General features: G+C 47.6%; 1 protein-coding gene across 4 annotated transcripts; it reads left to right on the forward strand.

Moving 5' to 3' along the window:
* The first annotated feature begins 102 nt into the window (after positions 1-102).
* Positions 103-25,238, forward strand: HIPK1 (homeodomain interacting protein kinase 1). 4 transcript variants are annotated; one of them, XM_074528371.1, is made up of 16 exons: positions 103-436; positions 1,402-2,479; positions 7,645-7,768; positions 9,723-9,842; positions 10,510-10,596; positions 11,434-11,618; positions 11,906-12,068; positions 12,427-12,649; positions 13,465-13,586; positions 15,134-15,268; positions 17,747-17,886; positions 18,029-18,211; positions 18,703-18,918; positions 19,172-19,410; positions 19,733-19,875; positions 20,729-25,238. In XM_074528371.1, the coding sequence occupies exons 2-16, from the start codon at positions 1,404-1,406 to the stop codon at positions 21,212-21,214; spliced, it is 3,642 nt and encodes a 1,213-aa protein (XP_074384472.1). In that variant the 5' UTR covers positions 103-436; positions 1,402-1,403; the 3' UTR covers positions 21,215-25,238. The 4 variants fall into 4 exon arrangements, with proteins under 4 accessions (XP_074384472.1, XP_074384473.1, XP_074384471.1 ...); XM_074528370.1 differs by having other exon boundaries at positions 104-436; positions 17,744-17,886; XM_074528373.1 differs by having other exon boundaries at positions 104-436; positions 17,744-17,886; positions 20,993-25,238.
* The last annotated feature ends 1,236 nt before the right edge of the window (positions 25,239-26,474 follow it).

A 26,474-nucleotide genomic window follows, 5' to 3' on the forward strand; every position in this document is an offset into this window, starting at 1 on the left:
GTTCCCAGCCCTGTCCCGTTCCGCCCCAGTCCCGCTCGGTTCCCAGCCCCGCCCCGCCCGGTCCCGGCCCGGCCCCGGCGCTTCCTGCGGCCGCCCCGCCCCGCGGTCACGTGCGCGCTCGCCCGCTCGGGGCTCGGCTGGCTCGGCCTGTGCGGGCGCTCGGGGCCCGGAGCGGCGGCGGGAGCGCGGCGGGGCCGGGGGCGCTCGGGCCCGGGGCGGCGGCGGGACGGGGCGGGGGGAGCCCGGCCGGGCCGTGAGGGCGCGGCGGAGCCTGGCGGCGGCGGCGGAGCGGCCTGGGGGCTCCCCCCGGCGAGCGCGGGCCGAGCGGGCCGGGCCGGCGGCCGTGGCGGGGCTATGATGAGCCCGCTGCGGGGCTCCGCACCCCCGCGTGTCCCCCAGGCAGGTCCGGCCCGCGGCTGAGAACCCCCCACCGGCGGTGAGTGCGGGCGGCGGGGCCCGGCGGGGCGGGCAGGCCCGGGCCCGCCCCTTCCCCCGCGCTGGGGCTGCGCCGGGCCGGGGAGGGCCGGGGCGGCGGCGGCGGGGCCGGGCCCGAGCCCCGGTAACGGCCCGGTCCGGTCCGGCGGGCTCCGCTCCCGGCGGGCTCCGTTCCGGCCTCCCGGGCGCTGCCCCGGGGGGAGGCCGGGCCTGCCGCGGTTGGGTTTCCCACCGAGTCTGTTTTTACAGTGCCTAGGAAACAGGCCTGGGCTCGGGATCGGAATTCTCGCAGGGTCTTGCCACTTCCTGCGCTCCCCCGATCCTCTGCATTGTTTTCTCCGGTGCTGGGGTTGTTTTAGCCTGGAGAAAAGGCGGCTCGGGAGTGACCTTATCGCTCTCTGCAAGTCCCTGAAAGGAGGGTGTAGCCAGGTGGGGGTCGGGCTGCTCTCCCGGGTAACGAACGGCAGGACAGGAGCACGGAGTGCTGAGCTGCGCTAGGGGAGGTTTGGGTTGGACAATAGGAGGAATTTCTTCACTCGTTAAGCACTGGAACGGGCTGCCCGGGGAGCTGGTGGAGTCACTGGCCCTGTAGGTGTTTGGGCAACTGGACGTGGCACTGAGCGCTCTGGTCTGGGTGACAGGGTGGTATTTGGTCACCGGCTTGGACTCGATGATCTCAGAGGTCTTTCCAACCGAAATGATTGATTCGTGTCGTGTCCTGGGACTCCTTTAGCCCTTAGAGAGCTGGATAAAGAGCCGTGTGCTTCTCAGATGCCGAAATCCCACTGCATAGCCTCACTCGCTGGTGCCCTTAGGGCAGGACTTAGAGACGTTCCTTTCCTCAGTGGTGGGCACCACATGGTACTCAGAAAAACACTGGATTTTTGTCATTCTGGGTTTTGTGAGCTAGAGGATCTTGTCCATCCCAGCCTGCTGTCCCTTATGAGTTCTCCTCTTCCTTTCCAGGTATGGCCTCACAGCTGCAGGTGTTCTCCCCTCCGTCAGTATCCTCGAGTGCCTTCTGCAGTGCCAAGAAACTGAAAGTGGAGCCGTCTGTCTGGGATGTTTCAGGACAGAGCAGTAGTGACAAGTATTATACCCACAGCAAAAACCTCCCAGCAGCTCAAGGGCAAGCCAGCTCCTCTCATCAGGTAGCCAATTTCAGCATCCCTGCCTACGACCAGAACCTCCTTCTCCCCGCTCCCTCCGTCGAGCACATCGTGGTCACCGCGGCCGACAGCACCGGCAGCAGCGCCACAGCGTCCTTCCAGAGCAGCCAGACCATCACCCACAGGAGCAACGTTTCTTTGCTGGAACCATACCAAAAATGTGGATTAAAAAGGAAAAGTGAAGAGGTCGACAGCAACGGTAGTGTGCAGATCATTGAGGAACATCCACCTCTCATGCTGCAAAACAGACCTGCGGTGGGAGCTGCGGCCACGACCACCACGGTCACCACGAAGAGCAGCAGCTCCAGTGGGGAGGGAGATTATCAGCTGGTCCAGCATGAGATCCTGTGCTCTATGACCAACAGCTATGAGGTCTTGGAATTCCTGGGACGAGGGACGTTCGGGCAGGTGGCCAAATGTTGGAAACGTAGCACGAAGGAGATTGTAGCCATCAAAATCCTGAAGAACCACCCTTCGTACGCCCGGCAGGGCCAGATCGAGGTGAGCATCCTGTCTCGCCTGAGCAGTGAGAATGCTGATGAGTACAACTTTGTCCGCTCCTACGAGTGCTTTCAACACAAGAATCATACATGCCTTGTCTTTGAGATGCTGGAACAGAACTTATACGATTTCTTAAAGCAAAACAAGTTCAGTCCGTTGCCCTTGAAGTACATCCGGCCCATCCTGCAGCAAGTGGCAACTGCCTTGATGAAGCTGAAGAGCTTGGGTCTGATCCACGCTGATTTGAAGCCAGAGAACATCATGTTGGTGGATCCTGCACGCCAGCCCTACAGAGTGAAGGTGATAGACTTTGGGTCAGCCAGCCACGTGTCCAAGGCCGTGTGCTCCACGTACCTGCAGTCACGCTATTACAGGTAAGCACTGCCCTTGCTCCCTGAGCCAGGTCAGGCTGGTCCTGCTGGGGGCTCCTGCTGCACACACTGAGCTTTCCTGTGTAACCCCAGCTGAGGGGCAGCAGGAAATCATCAGCTCTGCATGTTTCCTGGAGATTTCTTCTGAAAGTTGGGTGTAAATAAATAGAGTGGCTGCCTCAGGATGGCCTAATCTGCAGCCCAGCACCTTCCTTTCCCCCCTCAGATCAGTGCACTAAGTTGATTTTATCCTGTCCACTGGCTTGTGACACTGTATGAGGTGGCAAACTGAAGAAGTGTTAAGCAGTGAATTTGTCTGCTATGATCTGAAACTAGTCCATTAACCTTGGACACTTAGGAGGGAGAGAAGTCAAAGGGATGCCCATTTCTATTCGCCTTTGTTTCTTCTGATTCTTCATCTTTGTCTGAACCCCCTTCAGGAGCACATGACTTCCTGTGTCAACCCTGGCTAGGTCATGCTTTCATGAGACCTGCAGCTCCCTTGGAGCAGTGATGAGAAAGATCTCTGCTTCCCTTGGCAATATTAGAGATGTCTTCTGCCCTACTCCTGCCCAAGAATTAAAAGTAAATTATGGCCAGAGACATTGAAACTCAGAGACTGTGTGTAAAGCAAGCTATGCTGTTTCTTTCAATTATTCCTCCAGCTTGGCTCTGTTAAGTCTGTATTTGAATTTAAGTAGCAGCAGACTTCAATAAGCGGATGCAGAAAGAAGTTCTGGCTTCAAAGGGCTGCAAAGAGTCTGTGCTGTGTTGTCAGGGCTGCTTTGGGTGGAATGTGAGCTCACTTGACACAAAACTCAGAACTAGTATCTCGTCCTTCCAGCTGGGACCAGACAGGACTGAGACACTCGCCCCACCCTGTGTCTCTGCCCTGTTTGATGTCTTCCCTGGCTGCTCACTTCAGTTTTTAAGCCTGGCTTATTGTAGGTTTGCTCTGTTCATCCCTCATGCTCCCTTTGTTTTTGTGTTGTTTTTCTTTTTATCTCCAGCACCCAGTACCAGCTTTCCATGACATTCCTTTCATGTGATACAGACTTTTCTTAATCCATTGCTCATGATCTTTGCTCAGCTTGTTGGCACCAATCTTTCCAATTCCAAACTATTGATTGGTGTGTTTTTGTTTGTAGTGCAGTTGTCCCCTGTGCCCCCAGCTCTGTAAAAACACCCACTCTCTAAAATACATCATCAGTTTTGTTGTTTTTGCATGGAAAGAGATGACCACTGGTCAAGAATCTGCTCTATCTGACTTGCCACATGTGTCAGCAAAGCAGTTTGGGGAGGCCCATGGTGCTCTCCATTTTCTGGTATCTCAGAAAACAGATTTAGCTGAGGAAAAGCAGTGAGGGGGTGATAAGAATCTTCCAGGGGCTGCAGGGAGGGAAATTCCTGCTCCATGTGTGTGTGGGGCACTGGACTCCAGCCCCTCGCAGCTCCCTGGGGTGACTGACTCTGCCAGAAAGGCAAATAACCTGGGATTAGGTGGCGTTGGGCTGTCTGCTTGGCTGGAGTGAGGAATGCTGTGATGTGGAAATCTAGTGTTTAGTGATATGTAATTAGTCAAATGGTGATGATTACTAAAATCCATAATCTAGGAATTTACAGAGATGGTGCAGAAACCAGCTTGTTGTGGGAGAACTGGATTGCTTTACCCGTATTCACATTAAATTAGTGTTCAGATGAGTTCCAAGCTGGAATTTTTTTTCAGTGCTGTGTTTAATGAAAGAGCACAGAGCAATTCTTCCTATGGTTCTCTGTCAGCCATTAAAAATAAACCTCTCTGTGCTCACCTTTTAGCTTTCAGTCCCTGTTACTTGGGCAACCTCTGCTGTGGAAAGATCCCTTTTGCACAGAAGCTGTGCTGCTGCCTGACCCCGCTCAGGAGGGGCAGTTCTGCTGCTCACACTTCAGAGAGTGAGCACAAGTGCCCGTGAGGAATCCTGTGGCTCTGAAGCCCATCATGGAGTAGGAGTAGATCAGCTCTCTGCAGTGAGCAGTTCCTGTGGCAGCTCGAGGATGTTCTTGCAGTAATTCCTCACCTGAAAACGAGAGTACCATGCTCAGGGTGCTTTTGTTCTTGGGGAGGATGAACAATGGAAGGAAATAGTGTGCAGAAATAAATAATCCCTGCAGTACTGATCTCCCTGCTGTACAGAGCGGGGTTTCCTGATGCCCTGTGTTAAATGTGAGTGCAGCCATCCTGGCAGTTTGACTCAGCTCCTGCCTCCCGGTGCTGCCTGTGGAGCACAGGCTGTGGGACCGGGCAGTTTGGGCCATGGGAGGTGGCCCTGAGCCCTGGGCAGCTGCAGAGTGCAGGAGGATCCATTTCTCACCTCTGCTCTGGGCTCCATGACCTACTTCTGTGCCAGCCATGCTGGCCTGGGGAGCAGCAGTGCCTCTGCCAAGTCTGACTCTGCTAATCCAGCTCTGAGCTGGCCCTGCTGCTCCCTGCATTGCTGCACTTGCACAGGCTCTGTGTCCCCTCCATCCCCAGGCACGGGTGTAAACACGGCGTGTTTGGAAATGCTGGGAGGGAACCTTGCAGATTTCTGGGGCTGCTGTGAGTCCTTTTTCTTCTGAGAGTGCCTGAGTGTGTTTGTCAGCTTTGGGAGGCAGTGCTTAGCGAGCATCTGTGCAAAGAGTGTTGTTGATTTTATTTCAGAGAGCTTAAGATGGTAAAATCACTTTAATCTCTGGCAGAGCAGCTATGGAAGTGACCTCTGCCTGCTGTCCTGGTTCAGCTCACATCTCATAAGGCTGCTAATTGTAGTGATGGAAAAGGAGATGAGAGGAATTCTGATTTCCCAGCCCTGTCCTGCAGTCAGAATCAAATCAGGTGGCTCATGAGAAGTTCATTTATTTGGTTGTAGGGAATAAAATACAAAACTTCAACTTGCTATCATCGTGATGTTGAGATTTAGGAATATGTGAGTCTGTTCCATCCTGGAGTGAAAGAGCAAAAAACTGCCACCAATCTCTATTTCCTTTGGAATTGGGGGGAATTTTTAGCACACTAGAGAAGGATTAGCATGCTCTGCATATTCCACAAGCCAACTATATTTTAGTTTGTTTGCCAGTCCAAGTGCAGCATGCCTTATATGACAGGTCTGGGTCCTTTCTGAATTGGAAATTTCTACATCAGGGTAATCAAGAGGGGCAGTACAGTTTGCTGATGGTAAAGTAATGGCAAGTGGTGTAAATGTGTGAATTGTACTTTTTCTGCTTGTGAAGAAAGAGAATCCTCTGGTTTGCACCTCTTACTTAGCCTGTAGAAAGCTGTATCCATTCTAGCATATTTCCTTAAAATATAAATGTTGGCAGGAGAGTCAGCATTCAGATATCAGCTACTGCTCGTACTTGCACAATCATTTATATTTTCACATGTGAGAAACCTTTCCAAAGTCAACAACTGCCAGGAGCAGCCAAACAAGAAGGTAGAAACAGATCAGTGTTGAGTGGAGAGTGTCATTATGTCTTAGCTTGAACAATCTGTTATTCTGATTACTGGAGGTGTATCATGGTTATTCTGATTACTGGAGATGTGTCATGGCTCTGGTTTGGGGGGCTCAGACATAATAAAATCTGGATAATAAAGAATAAATGTGGCCTCACTGCAACAGTGAGGTTGTCTTTTTTATAGAATCCCAGACTGGTTTGGGTTGGAGGGGAGCTTAAATCTCATCTCATCCCACCCCTGCTGTGGGCAGGGACACCTTCCACTGTCCCAGGTTCTCCAAGCTCCATCCATCTGGCCTTTTCTGATCCTGTGCTTTCTCAGGTGCCCTGAGCAGCTGGGCTGAGTGCCTGTGTTTTGGGGACACCTGAAACAAAAGGTGTCTCTGTGTCACCACTGCACAAAGGGTGATTAATTGGGGAGTCACTCTTGCTGTCATGGATAAACAGCTGGGAGGCTGAGGAGTCGAGGAGGGTGAGTGTCAAATTTACTGACACCTGTACATTATGCAAGCCCTGGTTTTTAGAATTCTGTAAAGGGATCAGAGCTGGTTTCAGAGCCTTTTTTAACAACTGAAGTATCCATAGTGAAACAGCAGAAATGCCACACAAGCCCTGGGGCATGACCAGGAAATGGATAGCCCGGAGTTTAGGGCTTTTCTGTCTTCCTTTGCTCTTGTGTTAGTTATTGATGATGAAGGTCAAGGCTTTTGTATTTCCTGGGCTTTCCAGGGTAAATTCCCACAGCAGCTCACCTGGGGCTTGCAGCACCTGGGGTTTTGTGCTCTATGCAAATGTGGGACCAGAGTTTCTCCTGCCGGAAGAGCCTCGGTTTGTTTCAGAACTCTGTAGGTGAGGAGCTGCACTAAAACATCCTTCTGTGTTATGAGTCAGCTCCAGACAGAAATCTCCCTGAAATCCCAACCTGTTAGAGAAGCAAACCCTGCTTGGAGTGTGAGGTTTTTTTATCACCTCCCCGTGAGGCTGGGCCAGACAGGTACATTTTGCATTAGGTGTGGTTGAGTGCACAGAAACCTGAAACACAACCTCCAGCTGGGCTCTCTGCGTCCATTTTAGACTCGAAACTCTCTGAGCAAAGCCTGCATGAAAACCTGCTGGTAGAAACCCAGCTGCTCTCAGAGGAGCTCCTTTTGCTGCCTCTGCAGGGGCTCTTCTTCCCCACATGAAGGGGAAGCCTTTATTATCCCCCACAGCCTCCTGCAGCTGCCTACCTGGGGGCTCAAGACCTTCTCCTAGAAAAGTCCCTGTTTGCCAGAGCTTTTGTGCCCAATTCTGGTAGGATAGACTGGACTAGATTATCCTGAAGGTCTCTCCATAATTCTGTGATGCTGTGTGCTGTCTCAGGGACACCTCACATGCTGTCATGTGTAATTAAACTGATTACTCAAGGAGTAGCTTTATGCAACTGTGATAGAAAGGCCTCCTAGGAGCTGAGGGGCACTGTGGCAATAAAAGAATCCATCCTAAGTGAAAAAAATGTTGGGATCCATTAGGCCACCCTAGGAAACAACTTCTGCTTTAAAGTGAATAATTTATATTCACTTTATATTTTTTATAATTTTTTCACTTTAGATTTTCTTGTGCGTGGAGGGGCTTTTCCCAGAGTGGTTTACAGGGGAGAAATGCAGCTTTTCGAGTAGAAGATTTGACTTTTTTCTGTCATTTTCCCTTCCCAGAGCTCCCGAGATCATCCTGGGTTTGCCATTCTGTGAAGCCATTGACATGTGGTCACTGGGCTGTGTCATTGCTGAGCTCTTTCTGGGCTGGCCTCTGTACCCAGGAGCATCTGAGTATGACCAGGTGAGAGCACTGGGGGGTGTGGGATTTCCTGTGAAACCTTGATTTTCTGTGTTCAAACCCTCCTGACCCCCCATGTCCTGCATCAGCTTTCATCAGTGCACATTGCTGCTGTGTGAGCTCATTTTCTCTCTGTGATATTCCCATTGTCTCTGGGCAGGGAGCACAGAGTTCTGTGTGTTTTCACTTGAGCTGAGTGTATCCTGTCCAAAAAAAGGGGCCAATTTGCAGTTAACCCCTGGTTTCCAAACCCAAGAGCTGTTGCAACCCCTTCCTGCCGAAGCAGAAGCGGGGTGTGTGTGTCCTGGTGTGAAACACCCTCTGTAATTTCACCATGAGGACAGTTTTTCCATGTGGGGACAGAGCAAGCCTATCATTCCTGCCCTGTTAATACCTACAGCAAGCCTCAGTTTTTATGCAAAGTGTGAGCCTCAAGCTGTCTTTGGAATCCAAGGGCAAGACTCTGAGAGGCATCTTGAACTAATTAGTCCTTTCTGTGGATACTTGGCATTATTACCTGGCCTAGTCAGTGCCTATAAAAGGACAAAAAGTCTGTGAGAGGGGTTTTTTCCAGAGTAGCTTTTCCACTGGGGTTTTTACGGTGGGATCTTGTTGCAGTGCTTGGTATGGTTTTCCTTGTGTGATAAAATACATGAAAACTTACCAAGTGTCTCACATGTGTCTTCCCAGCCCTGTAAATTTCCAAAGGAAGCACGGTGGTACCTTAATGAGCACAATGAGTTAGAAAGTAGCTGAGCAGGGCCTGGTGGTTTCCTTGTGCACCGAGTTTTGTGTAATTTCTGAGAACCTTATCTGCTGGTGTAGGTGGCTGGGGAGGAGCTGCTTTTTCCATTGCTTAATGAGAGGATTTTGCAGCCCTCGGTGAGGTGTGACTTCATGGGGCTCATTTTGATGTCTGAATTTCCCTTGATGACTGAAGATGACTTGGCTTTCATTTTTTTTTTGAGATTCTGCAGCAGCAAGTGAAAGTTGAGGTGGAACTTGTGAGAGAACCTCTCCAGCAATGAGTTCATGGGCTGGGATGGGATTTACAGCTTTTTTTTTAAACACCCTTTGGCTGTAAAGCAAAAGTTTGTCCTGTAAAAATAGAACTGCTGCCTGAACTATCACACAGATACAAGAAATATCCACGTGCAGACACTTGGATCCACCTTGGCTTAATTGAAAAGTGAGCCCATAAATTAATGTGATCACAAGCTGTGACAGTGCCCTGTTTTGGCACAGTGCCATAGCAGGAGTTTGGCAAATAAGAAATGCTAAAGAGCTGTAAATGATCTGTAATTGATGGTTTGATCAAGGCATAGTTACCTTAACAATGTGAAGTTTTTTTACATTTGCTATTTGCTTTCCTTTTGAGCACAGCTTTTTAATTGTTATCCTTTTACCAGAGTCTTATCAATATCACCACAGATTCAGGTGCATCTTCCAAAATTCTGAGCCACTTTGTTAACATGTAAAAAGAAGTGTAGTAAATGTGTTAGAGGATATTTGGTTTCTTGGTCAGTGAGAGCTTTGCCATGATGTTATTCTGAAATTGTGTGCCTAGCATATTGTGTAGGCAGACACAGCAATGTTGCTTGGATAATCATGCCTTTAATTATTTATACATACATGATAAATTCTGTGGTATTTTTCCCCTCAAAATGTCTATTTCTTACACTGTCTTAAAAACCTACAGTCTGCTTGCATATACATTAGCAAAAATATTTCCATAAAATAAGAGAGATGCATTTAAAACCTGAAATTTTTGCTTGATTGCAAAAGTGGCTTTATAAATACTTGAGATGGTCCCTTTAATTTTGCAGTTTTGCATATCTGGGCAGTCTTTCTTTACAGGTAATTTCCTATTAGCTGTGAACAAACCTTGATGTTAATTACCCCATTAGCTGTGAATTTTTATGGTGGGAGTCCTCACTTTTGTCATTTTCTTTCCTAGATTCGTTATATTTCACAAACTCAAGGCCTTCCAGCGGAGTATCTTCTCAGTGCAGGAACGAAAACAAGCAGGTTTTTTAACAGAGATCCAAATTTGGGATACCCACTGTGGAGGCTCAAGGTTTGTCCGTCTCTCCCATCCCCAATTCTCTTTTCATTGAGGATCTGATAGAAATTCCCACCCATTTCTGGGTGCTGTGCAGACCCTGAGTGAGGGTTGTGTTCTGGAGTGTGTCTGGCTGGGCTCTGAGGGGTGGTAGCACCAGCAAAGGGTGGGTGTTCCTCACTGAGATAATGGCTGCTCATTCCCAGGGAAGTGTGTCATCTTGTTGTCATCTCCTGACAATCCAGCCACTGAAATATGGGGTATTTTGTGATGGGCTTGTTAGTTTATCAGGAATCTGGTTTTGGGTTGGCAAAGGACATTAAAGAATGGATTTAGGCCTGATTTGCCTTTGAGCAGCAAAAAGAAGGGAATTTTGCCTTTCTTCTTTGTAGAAGAGGGATTTAAAATATTTATAGCCTCTTTCTAAATCAGAAACCTTCAGTTCTTCTGGCTAATGCACTACCCAAGGCAGCCTTGAAATGAAGTCATGCTGTTGTTAATTCAGCTTTGCAGTGAATGATCTTTGCAGCTGAGGGAATGGGATCCCAGGGCTCCTTGCTTTGACCTGCTGGTGTGTGGTGTGTCTGAAAGCAGCAATTGATCATCTGCCTCAGCAGTTTCTTGATGCTTTTTACTTATCAATACACAATATCTCAGTTTATGCTAATGTTTTCTTTTATAGACCCCAGAAGAACATGAGTTGGAAACAGGAATAAAATCAAAAGAAGCTCGGAAATATATATTCAACTGTTTGGATGATATGGCGCAGGTGTGTGGGGATCTGGGGACACAGATAACTCATTAATTTTCCACATCTAATTTAGTAACTTTCATTTTTTGGGAGATCTCTAACAATGAGGCTCCTGTGCTGGAGCACCTCTTTTACTGGCAGTTCAGAGCACTGATGGAGGTTTACAGTGATGCCAATTTGCACCAGAAATCAGTGGATTAAATCTAGTCAAAATGTTATAAATGGTATAAACCTGTTTGAAATGTTTTGTGTTTTGTTATGCCTCAGTGTGTTAGCAGGAGTGTGCCCAGCCTGTTCCCAGTATAGCAGAGCAGTAGCAGAGCTGAGCCCCTTCGAATGTGTTAGTAGGATTAAACCTCTTATGAGACTTTGGAAATAGTGACAAGAGCTACAGATCATTCTTATATTCATTGTCTCTTTAGGGGTAAAATGTAGGAATATCTGAGTGGTTTAAATATCACGAGGCCTTAAATATTAAATATTAATTTTCTGTCACTTTTGTAGCTGTTACCATCAGGTTGCATCTGTGCAGGGAAGGTGGAATCATTCTGCTTGCCAGCCCCTTATAGATTGCCCCAAGACACGAGGGCATTTTGCCAGTGAGTGGAGAATGAAGCCTGGTTGGTCCCTTTGAGTGGACCCAACTCCCTGTAGAGAAGGGAATTCCATGTGCAAGTTTGACTTTCTCTCCTAGAACGAGCAGGGGAAAGGCAGTGTTAGCACTGTAATACCTGAAACTGGTCTGGCTGAGAGGCAGAAATGCCCAATAACTATTTCTGTGTGGTGTGAATTATTGAACTGTTAGGCAGCAGTTAATTTGATGCCTGTGTGAACTGCTCCCATGTGATTTTCCAGGTGAATATGTCTACAGACTTAGAAGGGACCGACATGTTGGCAGAGAAGGCTGACCGAAGGGAATACATTGATTTGTTGAAGAAAATGTTGACAATTGATGCAGATAAGAGAATTACTCCACTGAAGACTTTGAACCATTCCTTTGTTACAATGGCACATCTGCTGGACTTCCCCCACAGTAACCAGTAAGCTCCCCTGCATGGGCTGTTTTGTTTGAGGATTTGCTGGAATCACAGAGCAGCACTTCCCAGCTTTCTGTCAGGGCTGTTTGCTGCAGTTCCTGGCTGATCTGAAAATAGCAATGGCATGTGTAAGGAATGGAATGTTCATAAGCTTCCTTTTCATGTTTTAGGACATTCTTTGCTGGTTTAAAAGAACCTAAACCTAAAGCACGTGCATAAAGTTGGGAATCTGTCACATCTGTGTCCTGTTTTTACAAATCTGATGTTTTCCTTCTGTCATTCTGTTCCAGTGTGAAATCTTGCTTTCAGAACATGGAGATCTGCAAGAGAAGAGTGAACATGTACGATACAGTGAATCAGATCAAGAGCCCTTTCACCACTCACGTTGCTCCTAACACAAGCACAAACCTGACAATGAGCTTTAACAACCAGCTCAACACAGTACACAACCAGGTACAGCATCTTTCACCTGTTTTATCCTAATCAAAATAAGGAGTAGGCTGATTCGGTGCCTTCAGGCCAAAATTTAAACTACTCTCCAAAATTCATAGTCTTGTCTCAAAGTGTAATTTCCCAAAACTCAGGCCAAGGAGCCTCTTTATTTCATGTATTGAAAATTTGTGAGTTCAGCTACATAAATTAATTGGGTGCAATTAATGTTTTGTGTTCTGTGTTATCATAAGCCTTTTACCTCAAACATTTTCCAGGTGCTTTCCTCCCAGTTTTATATTGATGGTTCCTGTTGTTTGTTTTATAACAAAGAGAGATAAAATTACAGGAGATAAGTGATTTTTTTTGTTTGTTTTTCTAGGCCAGTGTGTTGGCTTCCAATTCCACTGCTGCTGCTACTCTTTCCCTGGCCAACTCAGACGTCTCCCTGCTCAACTACCAGTCTGCCCTGTACCCCTCCTCTGCAGCCCCAGTGGCAGGAGTGGCTCAGCAGAGCGTTTCCCTGCAGCCTGGAACCACCCAGATCTGCACACAGACAGACCCCTTCCAGCAGACCTTCATTGTGTGTCCCCCTGCTTTTCAGAGTAAGCCAAGAACCCTTGGTGTGATGCTGTTAAGGCAGGAAAAGTTGTGATTTGGACCAAAGTGAGAAAAGCCTGACCAGAGCAGAGCTCTCTGTGGGTGTCACACGGGGCTCTTGCATCAGCTGGAGGTGCAGAACCAGGTCAGACATGTGCAGGCAGCTTGATTCCCTTCCAGCTCCTGCTGGAACAGGTGACAGGACCTTGCCTGCCTGGCTTGCAGGCTCCAGCTGCTTGCTCAACCAGTTTTTCCCCCCAAACTGAACACAGCAGCATTCCACAGAAAGCAGGGAGCAGAGGAGCCAGACCTGCCTGAAAATCAGTGTGTCTTGCTGTGTTTGTTATCTCAACAGTAAATATCTGGTGTTTGAGCCTCGGTTCACAGCCCTGATGCAGGTTTTTGCCACCTGCAGGTTGTCACAGGTTGTGGGTCAGTGAGCTCAGCGCAGGCAGCTCTGTTCATGCCTCTGTTCATCCTCAGGGCTCTGCAGTTCTGCTGATTCCTGGATTGTCTTAGTCTGGAGGGTTATTTGTGACATGAGAGCTGATGGTGTAAGGCTTGAACTCCAAACTTGTCTCAGGCAGCTTGGAATGGGAGTCTGTGTCACTGTTTGTGCAAACCAGACTCCACAGAGCTGAGCTGTCCATCTTAGCCCTATGGGATCCCAGGGTGCAGAAGTTGATGTTCAGCTGATGTTTTACTGGGATTTTGTCAAAGCTTTTCTACCCCTTAATCCTTCCCTATCCTTAGTAGGAATGTGATTTTTGGAAACTAAAGAATAGTGCAGCAGCTTAGTGATGTGTCTTGTCCTCCACAGCTGGACTTCAGGCAACTACAAAGCATTCTGGGTTCCCAGTCAGGATGGAAAATGCTGTCCCAATTGTGCCACAAGCACCTGCAGCACAGCCACTGCAGATCCAGTCTGGAGTTCTCACACAGGTAAAAACCCACCCCAAACCCCTCATAGGCTCAGCTGCAATTCCACCATCCAGGAGAACCTGCCTGAGAGCAGGGGTTCTCAGGACACACTGAAAGGTTACATGCAGGTCACTTCTAAGAGAGTATTTTCTTGTTTTGTTTTGTTTTTCTGGAATATTTAAAGTCTGAACTACTTTATGTCATGTGGCTCCCTGGTTTTAGGAGTTTGATTTAATAATGGGAATAAATATGTGGTTTTCAGCTGCTAAAAACAAGGCTGTGTTTTTCAGGCATGGACACTGCCTGTAGGGCAGTGCTGGTCATTTTTGCCTACACTTTAAAAACGTGGCAGGAGAAATCATTGCTGTGAGAAGTGAGATCCCGGTAAACAGAGGTGACAACACAGATTACTCATGCTAAAATTTCATCTTTAAATCAACAAAATTATTTCTGAATCCTCAGCTAGTTACATTCTTAGTGTGAATTACTGTGTAGCAATGACATATCTATTTCTGCAGTTTGCAGATTAAACAACATACAATACCAAAATTCACAAATTATTCTAAAAATGCTGTTTTAAATATTAGTACTGTGTCATAAATTCAACCCATTTTAATTTCCAAAAAGTAATCCTTTATTGTATAATAAGTGCCTGGTGATTCACAAGTTTTATTCACTGAAAATTTGTAGTTGCCTTTATAATTAAGTGCATTTTTATTTATTTGCATAGTTTTAGTTTCTGCTGGCATTAACACATACTCTGTTAGTTTTACTCTTCAGGCAGCATATTGCACTTGCAGACCTTGTAGAAGAGTAATTTTTAGTTTGTTCAGTCCAAATGTTTAGGTAGCATTCTGTGATTGCTGGTTTCTTTAGCATTAATGATACAGGTCACAGTATCCAAAAAGCAGAACCCACTTGAGGGCCCACCTGAATCCAGGAGTGCAAATTGTACACCAAGAATCTAATTTAAATTAGACATTTGATGGACTAATACGTGTCTGGGTGGTTTCATCACTGATAACTTTGCTCTTTCATGACACCAAAGACCTGCTGTGCCTTCCATGAAATCCCATAGTTTAGCTTTTCTCAAGAGTTCTGTGTGTGGATTTGAAGGTCTGACAGCAAGTGCAGGGAGCTGCCCAGGGTGCACTGTGCCATGGCTGGTGCAGCATGGCTGTCACTTGCCCTCTGGGACCCAGTAAAGTGCCACTAGCTGAACTCATTTTGACTTTTGAAATGTGTCATCAGAGAGACGTCCCCTCCCCAAATTTTTCCCCAGCTCATTTGGACTTTTGAACTGTGTCATCGGAGAGGTCCTGTCCCCAAACTTTTCCCCAACTTGTTTTGACTTTTGAACTGTGTCCCTGGACTGGAGATTGCCAGTTCCTCGTGCTCTGCTGGGGCCCTGGAGGTGCCCGTGGAGCAGTGCAGGCTCTGGTGTCGGTGCTGGTGTCGGTGCTGGTGTCGGTGCTCCCTTCCCTCGGCGCTGGCCCTGCCCGGCGCACTGACCTGCACTGCCCTGCCTCGGCTCGTGTGTTTCACTCACTGCCTGATCTACATTTCAGGGAAGCTGTACACCACTAATGGTAGCAACTCTTCATCCTCAAGTAGCCACCATCACGCCGCAGTATGCGGTGCCCTTTACCCTGAACTGCGCAGCCGGCCGGCCGGCGCTGGTCGAACAGACGGCTGCAGTACTGGTAATTGCCTCCCTTGATTGTGTTCACTAACTGAGTTTTTGTTTTAACTTAGACTTGCAGAGGGCATGGAAGCATGTGCCATCTTGTGGCTGTGTTCTTGCTACATCTTAATGTCTTGTTGTTTTCCTCCCCAACATTGCTGAAGCACTGTCTGACTCTGACGTTTAGTGTGGCTCTGTAAAGAATCCAGATCCATTGACTATTACCTTTGCTAGCCTAGTACTGAAAGCTCTTCTAAACTAGACCCTAGAAGAGTTGTAATCATTCTTGTTCTTCACTTACTCTCCTATCTTTGCCTTTTGATTGTGGAATACAAAGGAATCAGTCTTTAGCTTGACTCTGCTACAGGTACCTGGATGGCCAGAATTTGACCTACTTGGCAAGTTAGCTCCATATATTGTTTGCAACACGTGTAAAGCTGCTTTGTATGGAGAAATGTTTCAGATCATTAAGCACAGGCTAAAATCCCTAATGACAGCAAATCCTTTAATGTATTGCCCTGGCAGTTGATTTCTCTTAACCTCTGTTGAACATTGACAATAATTTTCTGGCCTTTTGTTATTTATAGCCAATCGCACGTAGCTTGCTTCATCCAGATAAAGATTCTGTTCCTCACAGATACTTTCAGTTGATATGTATTTCTTGGTTGAAATTAAAGGTGAGCTCTAGTATCCAAAATGGCAATAGCTAGCTTTTAGGTCATTTGGAACAATTTTCAAAAAAGGATGGGGGAAAGGAATGAACACACCTTTAAGAAATGTATCTTTGCAAAATTGTCCTCTTCTGTATTCTGGCACCTGCATCAGAACAACTTTGCAAGTGCCACAAAGAAGTCATTGTAAAACTCCAGAATCAGATCAGTGAAGCTTATGAAAACATTGCAGTGCACTAAAGTGCTGGTATCCTCACATGTCCTTCAAAGCACATTCCATTGTGTGAACCATGTTGTTTCTTGTGGCTTTAAAGTGGTAGTTTTGAATGTCGTTTTCTTCCGAGAGGGAGACCTCTGCTGAGGTGGAGTTTGCTCGAGTCATACCTGTCCTGAAATTTAAACCCAACTCATTTGAGTTCTCGTGAACCAAGTGAGCTGCTCCCTGCTTCTGGGGATGGGAAGGCAGGAGAGTGGGGCTCTCCTGGTCACAGCTCTGAGCTAAACAGACCCAGGGGTGCTTCTTCTTTCCTCCTGTTGAATTTGGATTGCTGAAAGGCTGCAATCTGGGCTCCAAAAACAGCAAGGGGTGACTATAGCAGAGCTTGGGACACAAGTGAGTTGTTAGTGATGTTCTCCAAAGTGTATTTGGGCTTTGATTCAACAGGCAAATTCTGTTCTGCTGTGTGTGTGCAGTGGACTTGAGGTTCAGCTCCCCTGTACAGCAGTGGGGATCAGAGCCGGCTGTCTCCAGACTCTGAGCCTGCATTCTGAGTTTCTCTGGAGCACTTGACTAGTTCTGTTTGGATTCTGGGAGCCTTTGGCGTGAATTTGCTCACCTTTAGTGCTTCCAACACTTCTCCCTTGCTGCTTCCCCTGAGTTTGCATTAGCCATTTGCTAAGCTTTGCATATTTTTGTCCTTCCTCTGTCAAAACAGTTCGTCGCTTGGAAGGCCCGATTTCTGCCTCTCATTGGGAATTTAAATCTTGCTGTATTAAACTCTCTGCTTTGTCTTGTGCAGGTGTTGGCTTTTGGAAAGACGCATGGTGTGACTTTTAACATATTTCTCTTTTTATTTTTCATTTTTTCAATGTTATTGTTATTATTATTATTCCGCTTATGTTGGCAGAGGTTTTAGCAGCTCTCTGCTTTGAAGGCTTCTTGTTCGGAACTGGTATTTCTTTGTACTAAGTGGATCTGTTACTTGCAGAAATACTGAATTTGAAACAATAGATTTTGCAGTTTAAGCTGCAGGACAGAAAGCCATATGTTATCAAAATCATGGCAATATTATGCTGTCAAGTTTATTTGGTACAGTGATGATATTAGTGAATTAACCTGCCTTCATGTAACCAAATTATCTCTCAATGTGGCTTTTCTTAAATGCTTCAGCTGAGGTGGGTGAATTTCCACAATAATGACACCGTCTCAGCTCTCTCAGTGTGAGCCCTGCAAGGCAGAAAAGCAGAAAGGACCAAATTGGTTTCATATTTTGGGACCTTTCAGCAGAACATTAGTGTGAGTTTACATTCAGAAAGAGTCCCAAGCACTGCTGCTGCACCTGGCAGTGCAATACCTGGCTGCACGTGCAGCACGATATAAACACTGTTTTCTCCAGGTGACAGCAGTGGTAAAAGAGATCAGCAAAATATTGGGGAAGCTCATTCCTCTGATTTTCTTGTTTTTGGGAAAACATGCAAGGATGAGCTGTATCTCTGCAAGCTAACAATCCACCCTGGTGCATTTATTGCTTGGACAGATCTCTGCCTGCCCCTGCAGGAGCTGAAGCCTAGTGATCCCCGTGTCTGTGTTTGTTGTTTTGCAGCAGGCCTGGCCGGGGGGAACCCAGCAGATCCTGCTCCCTTCCACCTGGCAGCAGCTGCCAGGGGTTGCTCTGCACAACTCTGTCCAGCCTGCAGCTGTGATCCCAGAGACCATCGGCAGCAGCCAGCAGCTGGCTGACTGGAGGTGAGGACTGCAGCAGCTCCAGCTCCCTGCCAAGTGGGAGTGCATCCATCACAGAGCCCACAGTGTCTCCCTTCCCCTCAGGGCTCGTGGTTCCTGCAGTGTACTCATGGCGTTTGGGTCTCTTGTTTCTTCTCTGCCCCAGGAATGCACATTCCCATGGAAATCAGTACAGCACTCTCATGCAACAGCCATCTCTGCTGACCAACCACGTCACCTTGGCCACAGCTCAGCCTCTGAACGTTGGGGTTGCTCATGTTGTGAGGCAGCAGCAGAGCAGCAATGTGCCAGCAAAGAAGAACAAGCAGCCAGCACCGAGCACAGCCAAGTAAGGATTCCATTGCTTCCTCTCCCAGTCCTAGAAAAACCACAAGTTTGTTTGTGGAGCTTGCCTTTTTGGTGGGAAAAAAGCATCTTCTGATCACAGAGGCATTGAGGGTGTAACTTCATTATGCTACAATTGCATTTAAAGATGTCTTGGGAAAAGCCTGTTGTCACTGATTTAAATTGTATTAATTTCAGTGAGGGCAAGGACGTGGTTGACCAAGTGCTTTGCTGGTTTTACAGAGGGGTTTTACACTCCTGGGGTGTGGGTGCCATAGCAGTGCAAGTGACAGAGGTGTTGGATATGGGGTGGCAGTTTCTGGCAGTGTTCAGGTGGCTCAGTCCCATTCAGAGCATCCCTGAGTGCCTTTGGCCGTGTCTGTGGCGCTTGACTGTGTGCACGGAGGTTCTGTTCGTGTATCCATGTTGATGCTGGTGTGTTCCTAGCGCTGTTTGTCTGAGCTGGAGCTGAACCCTGCTGTGCTCTCCCTGCAGGCCCAGCTCCTCTCTGGAGCCTGTGCCCACGCAGGTGTACTCTCTGATCGGGAGCAGCCCCCTGCGCTCTGCCTCGTCCTCCTCCAACGTGCCGGTGCCGGTGCAGGAGCAGCACCAGCCCATCGTCATCCCCGACACGCCCAGCCCCCCTGTCAGCGTCATCACCATCCGCAGCGACACCGACGAGGAGGAGGACAGCAAGTACAAACCTGCCAGGTGGGCTCTTCATTGGGCTCTGCTGGGCTCAGCGTCAGGGAGAGGGGGCACACGGTGTGTGAGCCCTGGGCAGCCTCAGAAGAGCTGCATGAGACAGAATATTCCCCATCACATCTCTGGGTTGTTCTGCCTGCAGTTAATCCGAGTTTTAATGGACAAGGAGGGAGGGTATGAAATCCCAGAGGGAGATCTGTAACCTGGTGGGCAAAGCTATAACATTTCCCATTTGCATTTTGTCCTTTTTCCCCTGCAGTTTGGGTATGAAGCAGAGATCCAACGTCATCAGCTACGTCACTGTCAACGACTCCCCTGACTCGGACTCGTCCCTGAGCAGCCCCTACGCCCCAGACCCCCTGTCCTCGCTCAGGAGCACTGGGGGGGCCCTGGAGCTGCCCAGCAGAGCTGCTGCTGACAGCTCCAGCTCCCGCACCATCATCGTCCCACCCCTGAAAATGCAGCTCAACGACTGCATCGTGGCCACCCAGGCTTCAGGTGGGTATCTCAGGGTGCTCTGCCAGGGCTCAGGTGCTCTCCTGTCCCTGTGACCCATTCATCCTCACAGTTCTGGTCTTTCCACAAGCCATAGGTTTCACAGCTGCTGTTCTGAAAGCCTTGGTCTGTTTTCATAGTCATTGATAGATGTACCTTTCATTTACATTTGGCTGCACTTAGGAAGATCTATAACTATTCGTGATGGTTTCTTAGTCACATTTGAAATTGTAATTAAAGCAAGGCCCCTGTGACAGAAACAGTCAGTTTGGTGCCTAGAGCTGTGGGAAGGGGAGGAGTGGACTGAGCTTGTGGCATCTTGCAGGCATCCTGAGCAGCAGCAGCAGCAGCAAGAGCAAGCCAGTGGCCTCAGTGAGCGGGCAGTCGTCAGGATGCTGCATCACCCCCACGGGCTACCGCTCCCACCGCGTGGTCACCAACGGCGTGCAGCCCCTCAACCTCAGCCAGGTGAGCCCACCTGCCCTGCAGCCCTGGGGCTGCTTCACAGCTGCTTCAGGAGCCGCTGAGGCAGGGAGGAAGGCTGGCTTGCCACAGGATCGGTACTTGCAAGTGCTGGTTCTTCAGAGCTGGTTCTGTCCTGCGGTGGTGCAGGGTAGGACAAGTGTGGTTGTCTCCACAGTCTCTCTTTGTGCTCCTTGTCACACCTGACTTACAGCAGATCCTTCTTGCCACTCAGTAGGGTGACACCAAGGTCCAGCTGTTGAATTAGAGTAACTTTGAAGGCACAGTAGGAGGAAAGGAAATTCTTTAGTTCTTTACCTTTCTTTAGAGCTCACAGAGTTCCAACCAGTCGGTTAAGACTGGACTTTCTCTCTCAAACTAACAATTGACACCTGACATCTTTGGATGTTTCGATTCAAACATTGGTTTCACTTAATTTTGTGTCAGGATTTTTGATCTCTGGGTCACACTGCAGAGGAGAGAGAGTGTTGTTAGCCCTGCAGTTCACTTCTGGCATGGGCACCAGACAGGTTATCTGGTGCTGAAACAGGGCAGCCCTGCTTCTACCATTCCAACGTGCAGAGGAGTAGATGTGTGAGGAGTTCTGGGTCAGATCTAGGACCTGCCCTCACTTGTCCAGCTGTGGTACCCCCCGAGTGGCAGTTTGCTCCATTGCAGAGGAAAAGCGTCACCTTTGTCCCCATGGAAGTGCAGTCACCTTCTCAGATCTGTGGGAGGGCATCACAAGGGAGGATCTGCAGCAGTGTCAGGGGGGATGGAGGTGTCCATCAGGGGGCTCTGGCTGCCCCTTGCTCACCTGAGCACGACCACTAACCTCATTTACTCCCTCCCCTTGCAGAACCAGCAAACCACAGTGCTGGCCTCCCAGGAGAGAAACGGCAATGCTGTCCCACGCCGGCAGCAAGCTTACGTGGCCCCCCTCACGTCAACGATTTCTCAGGCTCCCTACACGTTCCAGCACAGCAGCCCAGTGCATCCCCACCTGGCAGCAGCCACGGCCAGTGCCCACCTGTCCAGCCAGCCCCACATGTACACTTACGCCCCCAGCAGCGCTGCCACGCTGGGCTCCACCACGTCCATCGCCCACCTGTTCTCCCCGCAGGGCTCGTCGCGCCACGCCGCCTACGCCGCCCACCCCAGCACCCTGGTGCACCAGGTGCCCGTCAGCGTGGGGCCCAGCCTGCTGACCTCTGCCAACGTGCCCCCCGCCCAGTACCAACACCAGTTCGCTCCCCAGTCCTATATTGGTGCTTCCAGAGGATCTGCTATTTACACTGGATACCCGCTGAGCCCCACCAAGATCAACCAGTACTCCTACTTGTAGTTGCCAGTGAAGCGCTGTCCTGCGAGGGGCCTGAGAGGCTGGAGAGGATTTCAGGTGAACCTTTGCCTGGGAGTGACTGCCTGGTTCGTGTTTCTCCCTGATCTGGTTGTATGTTGTTCCCAAATGTCTCTGGTGAGTTCAGTCACTAACTGAGCAGCATGCTTTGTTACCAGTACGAGGGTCACTAATTAAGTTTTTAAAATTTTACTTACTTTTTATAGATGCTTTTAAAAAATTCATGGTCACGTTTATTTAAAATTGTTCTGTTGTGCTAATCAAAAGGGGTGTCAAATCAGTGTCTCAGAAGACAGATCCTGATGTCTTTTTTAACTTGTGTAACTTAAACAAACAGATTTGCAGATTCTATTTTAGCAGCTTGCACAAATCCACGTTGCCACTAAAAATGTGCATGTTTATCTCATTACGTTGCTGGGGCAGTTTTAAAATCAGATTTAATATTTTGACATCTGTTCTGTAATTCACTTTGTCTTTAACAAATTGCTGGTTCTGAAAAGCCATTACATCTCCATATATGTTTCTGTCAAAGTATTTTGTTTACTCCTCTCCTTTGTTTAAGGACTGGTAGAGGCAGCTGCCTTATGCCAGCAACACGATACATTCAGGAGTCCTGTAAACTCTGGAGTCTGCTTTGTGTTCTTGAAAATTCTCCATAACCCAGCTGAATTTTTGTTGTGTTCGTTGCAGAATTCTTCTAAGTGGTTCAAACTGTATTCAGGATCTCACTGTGTGACAGGGCTCAGCAGCTCTGTCAGGGTGGTGTTGTTGTCTCCAGTTGAGAGTGAATAATGCAGCATTGCTCTAAAATTTGGTTTCTGCAGCTTATTAGATGCTGGCCCTATAATGGAGCTGGATTCCTTCACAGAAGCACAGGGCTTTGCTTTGTTCTGTTTTTCTTAATGTTTTTGCCTCACGTGGTTCATTTAGGAGGGAGATAAATTTGAAATACAATGAAACATCACTGTATTGATGTGTACAGCTTTTTATACTCCTGTGAGCGTATCCTCCTGGATATGTCAGCAGCTACTCTAAAGCGCTCTTAATAAGACTTGTAAACAGTACGTGCATGTAGGAATTGCAAGGAAAAAAAATTAAAAAACAAGACAAAAAAAGAGAAAGAAAAAGAAAAAAGAAAAAAAAATCCAGATTTTAAAGTTTATTACTGAATTTAAAACTATTTTAGAAGTTTTGTATTGGTGGTGTTTTAATATTTTACAGAAAATGAAATATGTACATATTGATTAGAAAAATATAACAAGCAAAACTTCCTGCTAACCCCAAATGTTCTGTCTTTGTAATCAAAATGTGTAGTGATTATACTTGAACTCTGTACTTAGTGTTTGTCTAATTCTTAAACGTTCCTGGGGATGGAAGTGTTGTATCCTTTGTATTTAAACCAAAATGAATTGATTCATGTTGGAATGTATGTGATATAATGCAATGGTTAGAGCTCATCACTGTAGCACTGAGAGAGGAGTAGAGCTTCACGAGAGGAAAGGATACCTTGGATTTGTTTTGCACAGGTATGTGTGATGAAGAGTTGTTTGGTGTGTCCCCTTATTGTAGTGCCTTAAATGATGATGTAGTGTGACTAGAGTTTACAGTGAGCTTGCCTTACGAGGGACCAGCAAGCCCCCGTCGAATTGAAGCAATTCACCCACCCAGCTCCCCCAGCCAGAGCAGCAGGATGGTGCAGAGCCCTCTCCCCGTCACCGCTCTCATCCCAGCTCCGTGCTTGTTCCCAGTGAAGCGCCGTCCCCTCGAAGCTTTCCCTTCCAATGGCACATGTACTGTTAGTGTCTGTCAGTGCATTTCGGATAAGGTAGTGCTGGGAATGCATTGGAATGTTTAGTCTAATATTGCAGAAGTGATTAAATAACGTGCAATCACTTTTATTAGGTTTAGTGTAGCGTTACCTTCCCCCACAGGAATAGCAGATGTGTCGTGTAAAATATTGCTAGCTTGGTGATAGAATATTTATACCAAAGAGAGCCTGCTGTAAAGCACATAATACCATTAAAAAGTTTTATAGCTACTGCTAGTGTGGAGTTGTTGGGAAGGTCTGTCAGCTGTAGCCCTAGTTAGTGTTCAGAGGAAATACTCACTTTGGATAATCAGTGCAGGTTTTGGACTACACTTTGTTTTCTTGGGTCCCTTGTACCAGGAATTATTTCTCATCTAATGCATAAAGTATCTTGTCCAAAATGATGATATAAACTGGTTTGAGCAGTCGTGTGACTGCAGCAATAAGAGGTTTGCTAACCTTGAACCCCAGTTTATGTTCCGTCCCAGTGGGAAGGAGGCCAGTCCTGACCTGGCAGTGGCGAGAAATGCCCAAACCATTTCTGCAAGCCCACGTTCCTGCTGGAAGGAAGCCTGGACTGGCCTGAGGTGGAGGGACCAGGGAGGGCTGTGGAGCTGGGCGGTAGCGTTAGCCCCCGTTGATGTTCAGTGTGTTTGTAGAGAACCAACCTTGCTGTGCCACATCGTTGCTGCAAACGATGCTGTTTGTTGCTGTAGGCACTTTGTTGCTTTTTTTGACATTGCTTGTGTTCAGTACTTGCCTTGAGATACCTCTTGGGTACAGAGTTGTGCCTTTCCACCAAAAGGCAAACCGAGCTCCAACTCCCCGTTTCACAAATAGGACTTCATGGAAAACACTTCACTAACAGGAAAAAGAAAAAAGACCTCTAGCAAAATCTGCTAATAATTTTGAGAACTTGCCCACTTCCCCTTAAAAACAGCAGCTTGTAATGTCCATTTAGAGGACCTTGGAACACAATTAATCCCAATGAAATGTATTCCCAAAGCACGGTGTCATCTCCTCCACTGCCCGAGTTCCCGGAAGTGTTGGAACGGGGAGGATGAGATGGAAATGATGTGGGTAAAATCAAACGTGCTCCATTTGGAACAAGCTGTCAAATGATACCCCAGAATTCCTCTGTGATTCACAGCAAACCCCACCCCAGCAGGGCCAGGGCCTCCCAGTCTGGCCCCAGTATGTGATGCCCAATTTAGGTGTATTGTGTTCTGCTCTAAGGACATACATCCCTTCTTCCCTTGCATATCCAGCCTCAAATTGGGTTCAAGAATTGACTCTCCTCATTGTCAGAGCCTGCTACACATTTTTGGAGAGAAGTCTGCTATCTCTGGATAGGAATTGGCATCCTTTAATTTCCTTCACAACTAGTTTGGGATTCACCTTTGGAATATTTGATAGCCAGCTCGTGGTCCCAGCTAGGTTTGTCTGTGTGATTCCTGAGCTGTTCAATCAGTTTTCTCTTACCTGACCTGTATTTGCAGCTGTGATAGCCCCTGTAGAGGCAACTCCTGAGGCTTTCCTGCTTAGCACCTAATTGATGGGATGCAGTAATTTACCTCTGACTCAGCAATTTCTTTTAGTACATGAAACTAAATTGCTTCTAAATGACAGGATTGGCACAGCCCTGCTTTCTTTTTTTTAATTTTATTTAAACTTCTGAATGGTGCCGCATGTCCACATGGTTGTTTGTTGCTAAACTTTATATAATGTGTGATTTCAGATTCAGCTTGAACTATATCTATCTCACTACATGTAGCAGTACATTATATGTAATGTTAGTATTTCTGCTTGAATCCTTGATATTGCAATGGAATTCCTACTTTATTAAATGTATTTGATATGCTAGTTACTGTGTAAAATTTAACTTTCTTTTATGGTTGTGCTCTTCCTTTTTACAAGCCGCTAGATACAGGTAGTTTCTGACAATTACTGATCTATGTTTGTATTGCTGATGTACTTAGGGGGTATGTAAAAATCATTTTAACAAAAGAAATAGATATTTAAAAATTTAATACTAACTATATGGGAGAAGGGTCCATTGTGAAAACATAGTTTATCTTTGGATTCAATGTTTGTCTTTGGTTTTACAAAGTAGCTTGTATTTTAAGTATTTTCTACATAATATGGTAAAAATGTAGAACAATTGCAATGCATCAATAAAAAGGGTTAATTTTCTGTACTCTATTCATCTGGTCACTCGGTCTGTTAAGGGGGGTGGGAGAGGAGGTTGGGGGTATCTGGAATGAGGTGGGATGGAGATCCAGGGTGTGGATGTGGGTGTGTGGATTCAGGGTATGGGTACGGGATGTGGATCCGGGATGTGGATTTGGGATGTGGATTTGGGATGCAGATTTGGGATGTGGATTTGGGATGCAGATTTGGGATGTGGATTTGGGATGCTGATTTGGGATGCAGTGGCACTAGGTGGCACACTCGCTCTGCCACAGCACCACAGCTCCAATCAGACCCTGCTCAGATCATCCCTGCCCATGGCCAGTGCCCACAGAACCACCTGACTCACCTGCATCCAGGGCACGGAGCTGCAGTGTCCATCCATCCATCCATCCATCCATCCATCCATCCATCCATCCATCCATCCATCCATCATCCATCCATCCATCCATCATCCATCCATCCATCCATCATCCATCCATCCATCTATCCATCCATCCATCCATCCATCCATCCATCCATCCATCCATCATCCATCCATCCATCCATCCATCCATCCATCCATCCATCCATCCATCCATCCATCATCCATCCATCCATCCATCCATCATGGCCAGGAATGTTGGAGCAGGGATCCTGTAGAAGGATGGATCTTCCTCTGAAGATCCAGTGGAAGAGGCAGCTGTTCCCTCTGGGAATCCAGTGGGGACAAAACCCCTGTTCTGCTGTCCCCAGAACCTCAGATTATATTCCCCTAGGAATGCTTTTCTCCTCCCTCTGGGCTCACCTCTCCCAGTGGGATGCTGCAGTTCTTATCAGCCATGCAGTGACATTCAACAGCCTGTCATCAGCAGATGTCTCCCAGGAGGGAGGATTGGGTGTGGAAGAGATAAGGAAAACTGCCCACTGAACAGAAGACAACAGCCAAACAGATGGAAAATAAAATACATGTTGCCTTGCAATCTGGGACATGGTGGTTTAATATTTTACAGAAAATGAAATATGTATGGGCTTGGGGCTGGTACCCGTGGTGCTGGTACTGGGCTGGCACTGTCCCTGTCCCATGGGACAAACTCAGTGCACTGTCCCTGTCCCAAGGGACAAAACCACTGCACTGTCCTTGTTCCCAAGGGACAAACTCAGTGCACTGTCCCTGTCCCAAGGGACAAAGCCACTCTGCTGGCACTGTCCCTATTCCCAAGGGACAAACCCTCTGCCCTGGCTGATGTCACACAGAACATGTCACAG

Source organism: Zonotrichia albicollis, chromosome 28 (genome assembly GCF_047830755.1).
Source record: "Zonotrichia albicollis isolate bZonAlb1 chromosome 28, bZonAlb1.hap1, whole genome shotgun sequence".
In the NCBI taxonomy this organism is placed as follows: Eukaryota; Metazoa; Chordata; class Aves; order Passeriformes; family Passerellidae; genus Zonotrichia; species Zonotrichia albicollis.